This window comes from Lutra lutra, chromosome 15, assembly GCF_902655055.1.
Source record: "Lutra lutra chromosome 15, mLutLut1.2, whole genome shotgun sequence".
NCBI lineage: Eukaryota > Metazoa > Chordata > Mammalia > Carnivora > Mustelidae > Lutra > Lutra lutra.
In genome coordinates, this window is record NC_062292.1 from 42,752,220 (window position 1) to 42,766,378 (window position 14,159).

Here is a 14,159-nt window from a genome sequence, read left to right on the forward strand (position 1 = left end):
ACGCTTCACAGCAGAGGAAATAAAGGAATATGAAAAATCTCCTCCTTGAACTTGACAGCGTGAACAAGTCAAGACTATCTTGAAGTGCTCTTGCCTTCTCCCACCCCCACCCCGCCCACCCCCACCTCTTACCTGGTTCCAAGAGATGGGTGGAGAAAGGATCCCATTCCTAAGAAACTCTTAAGAAAACAATTCCAAAGCCTTCTCTTGGCAAATTTCCCCCAAACTCACAACCGTCATGAAAAATTGTTCCGAAAGTCAGATCAGAAATCCGATAGCTGCATTTGAAGCCCAGAGGCTCAGATTCCTTCAAACCACAGAAAGCAAATTGTTGAGGGTCTCCCAAATGCTCAGTCTGGGGCCAGGTACTGAAAGACACAGAACGGTCACAGTTCCCCCACCAAGGGCCACTGACAGGCTAGTGGCACAGCTGCGGGTAAGGAAGACAAACCAGAGGCAGAGCTGTACGGGGACGAAGAACAAAGGTTCTCCAGGCTGCACAGAAGGGGGTGAACCGGGTGCCGGAAGTCTGTCTTCAGACAGAAGGTGGATTCCGGAAGTGGGCTTGTGAGCTTCCCCTGCACACATAACCCTCCCCCCTCCCCGGTTTTCTTTAGAAGGAAAACTGTCAGATGCTCCCTGCCCTGTCCACTCTGCCTCCTTAACACTTGCTTTAGTTCAACTCAGCAGGTTTCAGTGGACCTCGACTGTGTGCGAGGTTCCCAGCTAAGAATTCAAGGGCAGTTAATATCCCGGTCCGTGCCCGTGAGGAATTCTTAGCGTGGGAAAGGGGAAAGCCCATGGAGTGGTCCCATGTCCTACGTGTTTGGAGTGATGCAGGGTTCAACGAGCACGGTGGAGAGGGCTTCTACCCCCGTGGAGGGACGCCAAGAATGGCTCCTATCATTTGAGCTGGATCTTCAGGGATGAGTCAGATTTTGCCGGGTGGGGAAGAGGTGAGGGAGCACAGAATCAGCACGAGCCAAAAGGTAGGAAGGCATGGAGAAGCGCCTGAGGAAAGGAGAGGAATGTGATCAGCTCACAGAGTTCTGTGGCTACAGGCCCTCAGCAGGGAATATATCCCTGTCGTTCAAAAAGCAGGAGGGTTCCTGAAATTTCCATGCCCGCCCATGAAAGGGGCAGCAGCAGGGTCAGCTGGCCAGACTCCTGTCCCCGCAGCCTGCCACCTCCTTTCCATCAGCACGCCTTGTGCTTCTCCTAATGAGCCCCGGGGAATCAGCAGGGCCCCCGGCCCTCCGGCCCCCTTGTGCCCACTGGCAGGGAGCTGAGCTGCACGCCACCACAGCCCGAGGGTTAGTGTGTTCTCACACAGGTCACACACACCTGCCATCGACCGTCCTGAACTTCACGGGAGCTAGAGAGTGTGACCGGTGGTGAGCTTGGAAAGGAAAAGCACGAGTAGAATCTGGGAGAGGGTCCCAGATGAGACTACTGCATCGGAAGGGGCTCTTTACCGGGGTGCGGGGGAAGCCTATGCATGCACCCCAGGAGACTGGCTGTGACTGTGGGGTCCCGAAGAGCTGAAAAAGCACATGGGGGAGGACCGACTGTAGGTGCGTGTCACCGAGAAAGTGGGGAGGGAGAGTGGGAGCAGGCAGCAGGGGGAATGAATGAACAGTAGCATTTGCTTTCCTTGCAGGGAATAAATGGCGTAGGATGGGAGGGAGAGCCAAGCGCAGCCTGCCTTGGGGGACGGGGGTGGGGGAACGGTTAGGCTCTGCCTGCAGAGCACAGGCTGTGGAGAGAAAGTCGGGGAGGACAGCACGCCAAATGTACCATCTGCTTCCTGGGCATCCTGCTGGCTCCAGGGCTATCTCTCCCTCCCCCCTGCAGAGCCTCTGTTGGTGCCTCTCCCTAGATGGTGGGCTGCCAGGGGCATGGGAACCGGCATCCCTTTGGTGAGCAGGTCCTTGGGCTGGGGGATGCCGCCTCCTCACCAGCTGGTGCCCAGGAACACGGCAGACCATGCACTGTACCCTGGGCCAGGCTGGCGATCTGCCCCTTCCCCAGCTTTGCCAGGACAGAGATGAGTCCTGACAATGCCGTCTGTTTCCAGGGCATCGAGGCACAGGATCTCCAAGCTGGGGTGGGCAGGGTGGAGGGGATCAGGCGAAAAGGGGCAGGATCATATGAGCAAAGGACAGTGCTCAGGCCTGAGCCTCAGGAAATCTAGGCCCAGGCTCTGGCTCTGTGTGACCTTGGGTAAGTCACTGCACCTAGCTGGATCTCTAGTTTCTTGTCTGTTGGATAAGCTGTTTGGACTAGATGATTTTCGGGGAGCTTCACGGCCAGGATTCAATATCTTGTGAGGGGAACAGAGCATTGAAGAACTCAGGTAAACACACAGCACCCAGCCGCCACCCCCCACCCAGCTCCTGCCTTCACACCACAGGCACGGCACAAGGCATTGAGGAAAAGAGAATCTCTCTGACATAGACGGCTTTGGTGGGGCTGGGGAAGAGGATTCTTCTCAGCCTCCTGAGGAACCCACCCAACGGCTTTTGGGGTTCCTGATCAGGGCTCAACCTCAGCAGATGAGAAGATTTCTTGTATCCTCATTGCCACCATCATCATCATCATCGTTGAGAAACTTGAAGTTGGGCTTCGAATCCTACCTCATCCCCCATTCACCTTCTCTTGGGCCTGCCCCAGCCTTCAGCACCTCCCTCTGGTTATTTTTGTTCAGTCACAGTCCCATATTGGGGTCCAGGTGGTGGGTGGCTGTGTGGTCACTGTGCCTTCACTCAGCCTCTTTGAATCTTTGGATACCATCCGAAAAAAAACTAGAGAGGCAAGCCCTGTCCCTCCCGAGCGCTCCATCACCTGCCGCCCGCTCCCCCAGAAAGAAGAACCTGCCAGCGCTCTCAACGTGGTCCAAAAAGAGAAAAGCAGCAGACAGAGAAAGAGGAGAGGTGAGGGTGGGAGGTGGGGAGGATACGCGGGGAGTGGAGCCAGTGGAGAGAGAGAGAGAGAGAGAGAACTCCCTCTCACCAAACAGAACACGGGGATGGGGGACCCGCTGAGCAAAGAGGAGGGGGAACAGCAGGACACCAGGAAGAAGAGAAGTCTGACTGGTCACATGCCCCCTTGGCCAGCTCCCCACCCAACCCTGGCCCACTGCAGACGACCTTGCTGCCAGAGTCCCCACTTCTCTGGAAGCTGTGAGGTTCTGTTCTACAACAAGAATAAGCGCGGGGTAAGGTTCACGGTTTGAGGGGTGTTGGGCTTATTGGTATAGAAATGAGGGGCTAGGGTGCAGTCCAGTGGCCAGCTTGGGCTGGGGGAGAATGGAGGGAATTTAGGACTCCAGGCTAGAGAAGCTGGAGGGTGGGAGAGGGGGAAGGCTCTGACGGAGAGCTCATTCTGCTACTGCAAAGGGCTTACCTCTAGCCCAGCAAAAATGAACAGAGGGGGAGAATCTGCTAGACTCTTCCGTAGCCGGCTTTGGGGAGGACTACACTATCGGAGACGCATCAGATTCCTCACACCCACGCCGCACACACTCCTTCCCCGGTCTGTGCACATGTGCATATACTTACACACGCTCATCACGTGCTCACACGCTCATCACGTGCTCACACGCTCATCATGCGCATACAGAATCACCTGGGCACGTGCGCAGACACCTAGGGAACGCTCTAGATGCGGACACACTCACTCCCACAACTATCTACAAAGAACATTTTCATTTCTGCAGTCATTTGTTTCTAAAAAGCTGCATTTAGAAAGTGTATTTTGTAAACCGACATCCTTTTTTATTTTTTTATTTTTTAAAGATTTTTATTTATTTATTTATTTGACAGAGAAAGATCACAAGTAGACGGAGAGGCAGGCAGAGAGAGAGAGAGGGAAGCAGGCTCCCTGCTGAGCAGAGAGCCCGATATGGGACTCGATCCCAGGACCCCGAGATCATGACCCGGGCCGAAGGCAGCGGCTTAATCCACTGAGCCACCCAGGCGCCCCTGACATCCTTTTTTAGATCATATGTCTGTTTTTAAACCCATGTGCTCTGAGGGCACTAGGTGTGCCCTGTTTTTTTCTGTACCCCCAGAGGTAAGTCCAGTGCCTGGGACATAATAGACACCCCATAAAGGTTTGTTGAGCAAAGGGGTGACAGAATGCATAATCTCTTAAAAAGCACAAGACTCCTTGATGACGAAGTTTCTCTAAATCTGGCTTAGTGACTAACGGCAGTACTTGGTGTGTGTGGTTGTGTGCGATGAGTAAACGAGCCTTTACCGGGTGTCTACACATGCCTGTGTGAGTGAGTAGAAGTGTGTGTGTGCAAAGCATGTAGGCACTAAAGTGGGGTGGCGGTGGGAGGGGCTGTCAGGAGACATAGCGCCCCCCCCCCCACCCCCGACATAGCCCCAGCCTCAGGGGGCTTGCCAAGGCCATGAACGCACTAGTGTATCAGGAAAGGCCTGAGTCTCCGGTGTGGGGGAGGGAAGTGGGGCGAGTCTGTGAGTTGCTCCCACGGCGAAGAGACAGACGGCTGTCCTTCCTCCTGCCCACTCCGCAGGGCTGGACTCTGAGGTGATTCAGCTTCTTCCTTATTTCAGCGGCCGCCTCCTCCCGGGGACCCCCATGAAGCAAACGGCTTTCCTGAGCCTGCTGGCTTTGGCGCTGCTAGGGACAGGGACTGCCTCTCTCCCGAAGGAGAGGAAGAGGAGAGATCCGGCCGGGGAAGGCGATGCTTACGGGCTCCTGGGCAATTATGTCCTGGGCCTGGACAACTACGATGAGGTCATTGACCTGAGCGACTATGAGGGGCTCACAGACTATGGGGACCAGCTCCCCGAGGTAAGGGGCACACGGCAGACCAGCGGCGCTCCCCACAAGACACTGGGCGCCGGGGGCCTGGCTTTCAAGCCTCCCCTTCTTTCTCCAGGACGTAGAGATTCTTGTCCCTCTGGGGGAACTTGTCACTTAGATGACACTAAGAAAGAGGACAACAGAAGTCCAATTTCTTGATTGGCTTGTAGTAAACCTGGCGGTATTCACCCCCCTTGAAAGTCCTATATCTGTCCCCCTGCCCCTAAGTCAGACCAGAATCCATAGCGCTGTGGGAGGGACGGGGTCAGCCGTGTCTTCACACACTCACTAGAAAAAGAAGCTCCGTGACCCTGTCTGCTCTCAGGCTATCTTCGAGTCTGAACTCCTTTCTCGGCCCTTTCTGGCCTTTGCGGGGGCTGATCCGAAGCCGGCACCCAGTAGCTATGTGAGTTGGTCAGTGCTGGCCTGGGCTCTTGGCCTGGGCTCTCCAGAGATATGGATTCTAGCTCTGGCCCAGCTGGGCAGCCAGCTGCCTGCTGGATCCCTGCGCTCCCCTTTGCTGGCCGAGTCCCTTCTCCATATAAGGAAGATGCTGCATCATCCCCAATTTAGGAAGTTGCCTTCCTCCCTCCCCCTTTCCCCACAGTGACTCTCTGCAAGTTTGAAACTGGTCACTGAGGCCCAGAGTTCACAGTAAAGTCCTTTTCAAGCAAAAACTGGCCTACTGTGTGCTGTGTGCTCTGTCCCCAGGTCAAAGTGACCAGCCCGGCTCCTCCAACCAGGGTCGGTTCCGCTCAGAGCACAGTGACTCCGAGGACACTCTCCTCCAAGCCCCCAATGAACAGGCTTACGAAACTGGGCCTCCTGGACTCCCCAGGCAGCCATGGTGAGTTCACGGTCACAGGTCCCAGGGCACGTAGTTCATAGGCCATGCAGCCATGACCCAGCACTGGCCCAGCACCGGTGTGGTCAGGGTAGGGAGTGAAAGGGCAGGGCTAGCCCTCACTGTAAGGGAGAAGTGGAGCAATGGGCACAGTCAGAAAAGGAAGGAAGGACAGAAGGAAGGAAAGAAACCCAAAGGGAGAGGCTGACTATCCCTAACCCTTTTGAGTGAATGCACAAATTGGATAGGAGGGGGAAAAAAAGCCAGCCCTCTGCTTGCCTAGCAGAGCTACCCTACCTTAATTAATAGCATCACTAGGGGACCAGGTTGAGTGGTAATTAGATTAGAGACAATTAAAAGCCTGTCGAGGAGAATAAATAACTTTGTGGCTGTCACTTGGCATGGGGGCAAGTGAAGCAGTCCTACTGCTTTTCGGCTCTAAATCCCCCCTTAGCAGCTCTTCCCCTCCCTGATGCCCTCCTGGAGCCGGGGATGCTGGCGCATCTGGCAGTAAGGGGTTGGCACTCTGCTGGGGGTCAGAACTGGAGCAGAGGCGGGATGCAGTTAATTCCTAACTCGCCTGTCCCTGGCTCCCATTCTCTTGAGATATTTGTCTTGGGTGGATCTAGGGTATTGGGGCATCACTAGGAATCCGTGACTTCTCAGAGCTACAAGATCTCAGGCTTAAAGAGACCATAAAGGGCCTCAGCCGGATCTGCCATTCAAGGCCTTGGGGTAAAAAGGATGCTGAGATCGTCTCTGCTCTGCCCACCCTGGTCCCTGCCTGCAAAGAAGAGCTGCCTCTTCCTCATGGGGCTGTGTCACTGCTAACTGACCTCCCCCTTGAGTTGGATGGCCAATGGTCCCCCATCATCTCTGTCCCTTGTAATGGCGAGTGATGGAAACCACCTGCGCTCTTTAGTCAAATGAACCAGGAAAGCCTCCCAACGTTTTTAAAACAGTTTGGCCCATGTCCAGTGACCACCGGCCATGGAATGAGAACAGGAGAGAGCTGTTGCCCAGCAGAAAACTGGGATGCTGATACCCTAAGAAGGGAAATGATTTCTAGGCAAGCACTGTCCACTCCATTGTGACTTTCCTGTGCTTCTTGGAGCCATACAGGCCATGTCTCACTCCTTGCCTGCAAGGCAGCTGGCAGAGCCAGTAACCGTTGGCCAGTCCACTTAATTCTGGCTTTATTTCATCTTCATTGTGCCTTTGGGGACCAGAGAGGAGCCTTATGGAAAAGAGATCAGTGGATGTCCTAAAACACCCACCTAGGCCCAGGAAAACCTGCAGAGGACTGGAGCCTGAAAAAAGCACCTGTGGGCCGGGACTGGGTAATAACTGGTAACGGGTCTGCCTCTGTTAGGTTGGGGGCTGAGTGCCAGGCTGGGAGCAACTCCCAGCACGGCCTCAGCGCACTATGTCGTTCCGTTCCGGCCATGGCTCACATGCTCCCTGAGTGAGGACCCTTGGTCCCAGAGGCTAAAGGAGGACTGAGAAGGGTCTCCCTTTGTTCTGTCTTCCACCTGGGCCAGGCCTGCCCACCTGTCTGGTCTGCGTGTGCCTTGGTTCCTCTGTGTACTGTGACGATGCCGACCTAGAGAGCATCCCTCCTCTTCCCAAGACAACCGCTTACCTGTACGCCCGCTTCAACCGCATCCGCCAGATCCGAGCCGGAGACTTCAAAGGGCTGAGTACGTGGTGCGCTGGCAGAAGATGAGGGAGGGCCTATCAGAGGGAACCTCCGGAACCCCTAGGCCCCCTGCCTTGTGCCCCCTTTCCACGAACAGTCACAGACACAGTATCCCATGTCAGTTAGCCTTTCCCCCTTAGCTTTCAGTCTCCGCAGCTACCCAATGGCAATAACCCCAAGCCTTTGTAATCCCCTCCCTTGAAGATTTTGGATAATAAAAGTGTCCTGTCTTCATCTGCACTCCCCAAAGCTCTGGAAAGCTGGAAAAGGGAAGATAGGATCAAGCCTGCATTTTCAGATTCCAAGCCGCTGTAGCTCTGTGTCCTCCTGGTCTCTGGACAGACCAGGCTAACTCAGCCCCACAGCCCTGACGCGATTTGCCTAATTGTGGTTTGTTGTGTGTTTTGCTCCTTGATGCCTTCTACCCTGCCTCTGCTAGGAGACCTGGGCTCTCATCCAGATCCTGCCACTAATTCCCAGAACCCTCGGGGTCACGGCAACCTTTTCTGTAAACCAGCTGTGAAGGGGCCGGGGGCGGGGGGCGGCGGTAGAATGGGTCCAGGCATTGGTGGGCCTGTCGGGTCTTGCCTTCTACCGAACCCCTCCGAGGTGGGCAGCCGCCCCACAGGGCAGAACTCCAGTGCCCTCCAGCATTGCAGAATCTGAGGGCTTTCCCCCGGGGGGGGGGGGGGTCCTGGTTTATGACGTTATATCTCCTGGCTTGGACCTCATACAGGTGGAGAACAGACTGGCCTTCCCTATCTTAAAAGGGATGGAGCGGGGTCCAGGTGGGTCCAGCGAGAGCGAGGAAAGATGGTAGGTCCCATGTCTCTCTGTGTTCTCCCCCATGCCCCATAGCAAAACTGAAGCGGATCAACCTTTCCAGCAATTCTATCTCCTCCATTGATGACGACGCCCTCCGGCTGCTGCCTGAGCTGCAGGATCTGATCCTTCCAGAAAACCAGCTGGGGGCTCTGCCTGCGCTGCCCGCCAGCCTCGAGGTCCTGGACGTCCGCCAGAACCAGCTCCGGAGCTCGGGGATACAGCCTGGAGCCTTCAGGGTAAGCCAGGGCGTGGAGCCCACCGTCTCCCCACTGCCACCCCTGCCCATAGCCACACACACACACACACACACACGCACACACGCACCCATGCCCTCATGGGACAGCCCTGCTCCAACCCTGTCCTGCGTCTAATAATCAAACCCCATTTTCTTCATCGGTTCCCATTATTGTATTAAACTTTTGTTGTTGTTGCCAATAGACTGCTTCTGACGCAAGGAAGGGTGTTTAGGGGCGCCCAGGTGCCTCAGTGGGTTAAAGCCTCTGCCTTCAAGGGAGACAAACCATAGGTGACTCTTAATCTCACAAAACAAACTGAGGGTTGCTGGGGGGAGGGGGGTCGGGAGAGGGGGTTGGGGTTATGGACATTGGGGAGAGTGTGTGCTATGGTGAGTGCTGTGAAGTGTGTAAACCTGGTGATTCACAGACCTGTACCCCTGGGGATAAAAATACATGATATGTTTATACAAAAATAAAAATAAATAAAAATAAATGTATCAATAAAAAATAAAAAAGCCTCTGCCTTCAGCTCAGGTCATGATCCCAGGGTCCTGGAATCGAGCCCTACATCGGGCTCTCTGCTCAGCAGGGAGCCTGCTTCCTCCTCTCTCTGTCTCTGCCTGCCTCTCTGCCTACTTGTGATCTCTGTCAAATAAATTTTTTTTAAAAATGTTTATAAATAAATAAAAGTCCTTACTATTTAAAAAAAAAGGAAGAAAGAAAGAAAGAAAGAAAGGGTGTTTAACAATGTGCTAGCCATGAATCTCCAGGAAATGGAAATTCAGGCCTCCTTACTGGGGGGCGGGTGGTGCTGGAAGTCAAGGTCAGCAGCTCTCCCTCTCCGTCTCCCGGGCATGCAGTCTCTTGGCTTCTCTCCGAGCATCCTTCCATTCACCTGTCTGCACCCGCAGCTTCTGCTCCCCGAAAACACGGGCTTGCATGGGACTTGCCATAGTGCTGGCCCCAGCCCAAACTCTACAGAAACCTTTATTTCCAAAACCCGCCACTAACTGACTAACCGTTGTCCTTCTGTGAGCAAATGCTTGTGGGAGACAGTCTGATTGCTCGCTGGCTGGCTGGTTCTGATGGGAAGGGTTAACCCCCCAGCACAAATTGGGCTGAGCTCTAGGAGCGGTTCTGGTGCGGAAACACATGCAGACCTAGTTTGCCTCGCGTGCCCGTGGCTCTCGTTCCATGGCTCTGGCTAGCTCCCGAACATGCTCTCCACAGCCATCCCGGGTTTAGCATTGGAGACTTTTCGTCTGGGAAAATCCCTTTCTGATGGCAGAAAAGTTGAGGCTGGACTGAAAGCGACCCCCTCCCACCCCCTCCCTGCCCCTCGCCCACCCTTCACCTGCTCCTCATTACCAGCTGACCAGCCCTACATGCTCCCCCATCTGCCAGGCCTCAACGCAGCCCCGATCCTTCTGCGTCCAGTAGGAGTTGGTGCCTGTGAGCTCCTGAGAGGCTGGGCAGTCCCTGCAGCACCCTTCTCCCCGCGTGTGCTGAGCCTGGCTCGAGGCTGAGGCTCAGGAGACCCTCAGTGAATGAATGCGGTGACATCAGGCACCCATCCATGCCGGGTCCAAGAACATCTGCCAGCCTCCTGTGCCCTTTGTCTCCTCCCCAGGCGCTAGAGAAGCTGCAGTTCCTCTACCTGGCTGACAATCTTCTGGGCTCCATTCCCGGGCCTCTGCCTCTGAGCCTGCGCTCGCTGCACTTGCAGGTAAGCCGTACCCCAAGGGCAAGAACGTTGACCGAGGCCAGGGACACGGAGGTCAGATAACTGGGACCCTCCTTGGGCAGTGGCAGGGGTCTCCTGCACTGATTACTCACTGGAGGCAGGGATCGGAGGTCTTGCCCAAGTCACTGTCCACAGCCTACGGGTGACTGCCTTCCTCTCCTTCTCCTGAAAATGCTTCCTGTCCCCCCATGTCCTTCATCCCATATCAGTGGACTGCTCGTTCCTTCCCTGCCTTCCCTTCCCCTCTGTTTCATCCTCCTGCCTCATCCCTCTAACTCTCTCCCCTCACTCTCCATCCATCCTCCATGGGCCACCTCCCCTCGCCCCTTGCTGCACGGCCTTGGCCTTCTGTGCCTCAGTTTCCCCAGCCTCAGGAAGGGACCTGCCAGGGATCTGCCTTTGGCGCTGCCTGAGGGCCCTCTCTAGGCAGAGGTGTAGCAGCTGTCTGTGTGTTCTTTCTAGAATAACATGATAGAGACCATGCAGAGCGATGCCTTCTGTGACACCGAGGAGCACAAACACAGCCGGAGGCAGCTGGAGGACATCCGTCTGGATGGCAATCCCATCAACCTGGGCCTCTTCCCCAGCGCCTACTTCTGCCTGCCTCGGCTCCCCATCGGCCGCTGCTGCTAGCTCGCCTGCTCCGCACACGCGGCGAGCAGCCCTCACCCTCCCAAAGCACGACTGCCTCTGCACGGTGGTCTTCCATTCAGCCAGGAACCATTTGCAAAACTCACCCCTACTCCCTTCAGCCACCTTCTATATGCATGCACGCGCGCACACACACACACACACACACACACACACACACACACAGACATACGTATACACAATCGATACACACACACAGAAACACGTGCACACACACACATATGCACACACACACACTCACTCGCGTGCATAAATGTCCTTTAGTAGCCAAATTTGCATTTCTCATCCTCTTTGCTTAACACCTATGTCTCCTGACTCAGAGAAGATTAGCATCTGCAGCAAAGCTCCGAGAGAGTCCCCATCCCTCCTACCTACAGGGAATGCCGGGAAGTCATGGAAGAGGAAGAGAAAGGGGAGAAATAGAAGGAGGAAGGGGGAGAAGCAGTGGCATGCTTTAGTCAGCTCTTACTACTAGGTTCGCAGCACCAATTATTACATTTTCCAGAATTTTGTAAGCTGTATTGCTTCTCGGCCTTTTGGCTAAGATCAAGTGTAGGATTTCTGCAAGCCGTTCGTTAACCACAGCTTTTATTAAAGATTAAATTACAAGTTCGCATTTAAATACATTACATTGAAAATAAATGCAATAAATACTCAAACTCATTCCTTTCCAATTAGTTTACTATATTTTACTCGTAACCACGTTCTTGAGCTTATGTCTATGACATACTCTGCAATGACCTGCCCCTGGTGCTCATCTCTTCCCAGCGACACTCAGGGACATCACATTGGCAGATTGAACTTGGTCATGGGGAGAGTATTTACACCACAGACATCAGTACATGCTACACTCCGGGATTCTTTCCGAGAGAGAGACAAAGCTGGTTGTTAAGCATTTGCCAGCACACCACGGAGGAGAAAGCAGACTATTTTACCCACTACGGGTAGGGTGGGGTTTCCATGGGACTTTATTTTCTCGCTCTTCCTAGACCAAGGGCTTCCTGCTAGATTTGGAGGGAGCCGTTCATAAGGACGGAGACTAACAGGAATCCTCATCTGGATGCCCTCTTTGTAGCGCTCACCTGTCCCTGGCTCACTGGACAGCCTCGGAGCTGGGCTCCACCAGCCCGAGGGGTTCCATCAGGGCAGTGCTCTCTTCCCTGGTTAACCACCAGAGGGCAGCCTTGCGCAAAGAGAAATAAATAAATATAACCATTACCTGCAACCTTGACGTCTGGGTGAGGTCTGCTGAGATGGGAGACGGGAAGAAGGCCAACTGTGATGCAGCTGACTTGTTCCTTGAATTATGAAGAGAGGAGAGATGTCACCCTTCTTCTTATAAGGAGATGTTGGACAAGGGGGATGCAATAGGTGGGTCCTGGGCATCCGTGTTGATTGAAGCACAGAAGAGGGTTGAGGGGGCGCCTGGGTGGCTCAGTTGTTAAGCCTCTGCCTTTGCCTCAGGTCATGGTCCCAGGGTCCTGGGATCGAGCCCCCACATTGGGCTCCCCACTCAGTGGGATGTCTGCTTCTCCCTCTCCCACTCCCCTGCTTGTATTCTCTCCCTCACTATGTCTCTGTCAAATAAATTTTAAAAATCTTTTAAAAAAAGAAAGGAAGGAAGAAAGGAAACAAAAATTGAGGCAGGCAGTCTGATTGAACATGTACCTGCCATGGGCTAGGCACTATGTTCCACGCTGGCGATGAGATGACGTGTAACAGACATACTCCTTTTCCTCGTGGAGCTTCGAGTCTGGCACGGAGAACACATGTGCAACAAACAGTCACACAACCACACCACACAACTCATGATACAGACTGTAAGGGGAATCCACGGAATGCTGTGAGAGCGTACGGGGGAGACCCCATCTAAGAGGCCAGCAGACTGTGAAGGAAAAATTTCTAAGCTAAAACCTGAGGGAGAAGTAGAAGTTAGCCAGGTGCTCTGTTACCAAGGCAATCACTCAAGGTGGGGAGCCATGGCGCAGGGGTGGGGGGGCCCCCAAGTCTGGCTGGACCCACGTAGCAGCGATTGCACTCCTCTGCGTCCACTGCACGCCTGGCACCCCTCCTTCGGATCCTCAGGCCAGTCCCACAAGCAGACAAGTCGTGGATTATTAGTCACATTCTTGAGATGAAGAAACCAAGAACTCCAGAAGATAAAAGCGCTTCCCGGAGCTCACGTGGCCAGCTGAGGCTTGGACCAAGACACAACACACACATTGCAAACGGAGTGGGAAGTCTTAAAGGTGAGAGGTGCCCTCGTGGTTCCCGCGCTGCCTGCTTCCTCTCTCCTAGAGATCCAGGGCTTCCAGCACACCTGGGACTGGGAGAACAGTGAGCCAATAGCTCCCTGCCTTTCCGAACAGTAGAGAACAGTAGAATTTCAGGACGGTGAAGTTCTGACCCTTTCTCTTCCCGTCTTCCAAGGAGCTCATTACAGTAGGAAGACTCTCTGTCTCTCTGCCCATCTCTCTCTCTCTGTCTCATTCACCAGTCCTATCTTCCTCCATGTCCTGTTTTACTGGATTATGACAGGGCATAGGCATGCAACAGCAGAAAGCCTCAAGATCCCAACTGCAAGAAAACTTGGGTTGAAAAAAGAAAGAGAGAATTTTCCAGAACTGGGGCTCCTGGGGGCTAGAAGTCACGTCATACCCACATACCCCACGTTAGTCTGTGCTGAGTACAGAAAGTCATCTGACCCCGGCTCTAGGGCAGAGAAGGGGGCTGATGATTCCTGGACTCGTGGAATTTGCCAGATACCATAATGGAAGCTATTATGCACATCAACTCATCCAGTCCCAACAAGAGCCCTAGAAAGGAGGGATGTTTATCCCACGTTGGAGATGAAGCAACATGGTTACAGAAGGGCGGGACCCCAAATAAACAGGCAGTAAGTGGCAGAGCCAGGATTCAAAACTGGGTCCCTCCTGGCACAGGGCCCCAAGTCCTGCTCTCACAGCTCACGTCAGCGTGGGCGCCCCTTTCAAGGCCAGTGGAAGGAGGCAGCTCCTGACCATTGCTTCCCTGAGGCTGGGACAGGATCTCCCAGGGGACGGGCTGCCTGTGCAGCTGTCTCCACGCTGATCTCCTGATCTCCTGTTTGGGGCGAGGGAAGCCCAAGGAATAGAAAGAATGTCTTTGTTGGCTGCCTCTCTGAAGAAATTCTAAACAGCGCATCGCATCTGTCCCCAGGCCCCTCCGGAATCCAGAGGGGGGGGCGGGGCCAGAAACCCAAGGCTCCCAGCAGCTGCTCTGTCCCGACAAGGGGGGTGTGCTCTGACTTCTCCAGGACCTAGAGCAGAGAGCACCTCTTTCCCC

The 14,159-nt window shown here is 54.4% G+C and overlaps 1 protein-coding gene and 1 pseudogene across 1 annotated transcript; both read left to right on the forward strand.

Moving 5' to 3' along the window:
* The first annotated feature begins 4,553 nt into the window (after positions 1–4,553).
* OPTC (opticin) lies at positions 4,554–11,562 on the forward strand. The gene is made up of 6 exons (XM_047705204.1): positions 4,554–4,824; positions 5,548–5,683; positions 7,222–7,380; positions 8,238–8,440; positions 10,071–10,166; positions 10,647–11,562. The coding sequence occupies exons 1-6, from the start codon at positions 4,609–4,611 to the stop codon at positions 10,815–10,817; spliced, it is 981 nt and encodes a 326-aa protein (XP_047561160.1). The 5' UTR covers positions 4,554–4,608; the 3' UTR covers positions 10,818–11,562.
* On the forward strand, positions 11,356–11,487 carry LOC125086494 (uncharacterized; annotated as a pseudogene).
* Positions 11,563–14,159: the final 2,597 nt, after the last annotated feature.

Coding starts and splice junctions, on each gene's coding strand:
- OPTC (XM_047705204.1), top strand. CDS start 4,609: ATGAAGCAAACGGCTTTCCTGAGCCTGCTGGCTTTGGCGCTGCTAGGG. Junction 5,684..7,221: donor GGACTCCCCAGGCAGCCATG/GTGAGTTCACGG, acceptor CACCTGGGCCAG/GCCTGCCCACCTGTCTGGTC. Junction 10,167..10,646: donor TGCGCTCGCTGCACTTGCAG/GTAAGCCGTACC, acceptor TGTTCTTTCTAG/AATAACATGATAGAGACCAT.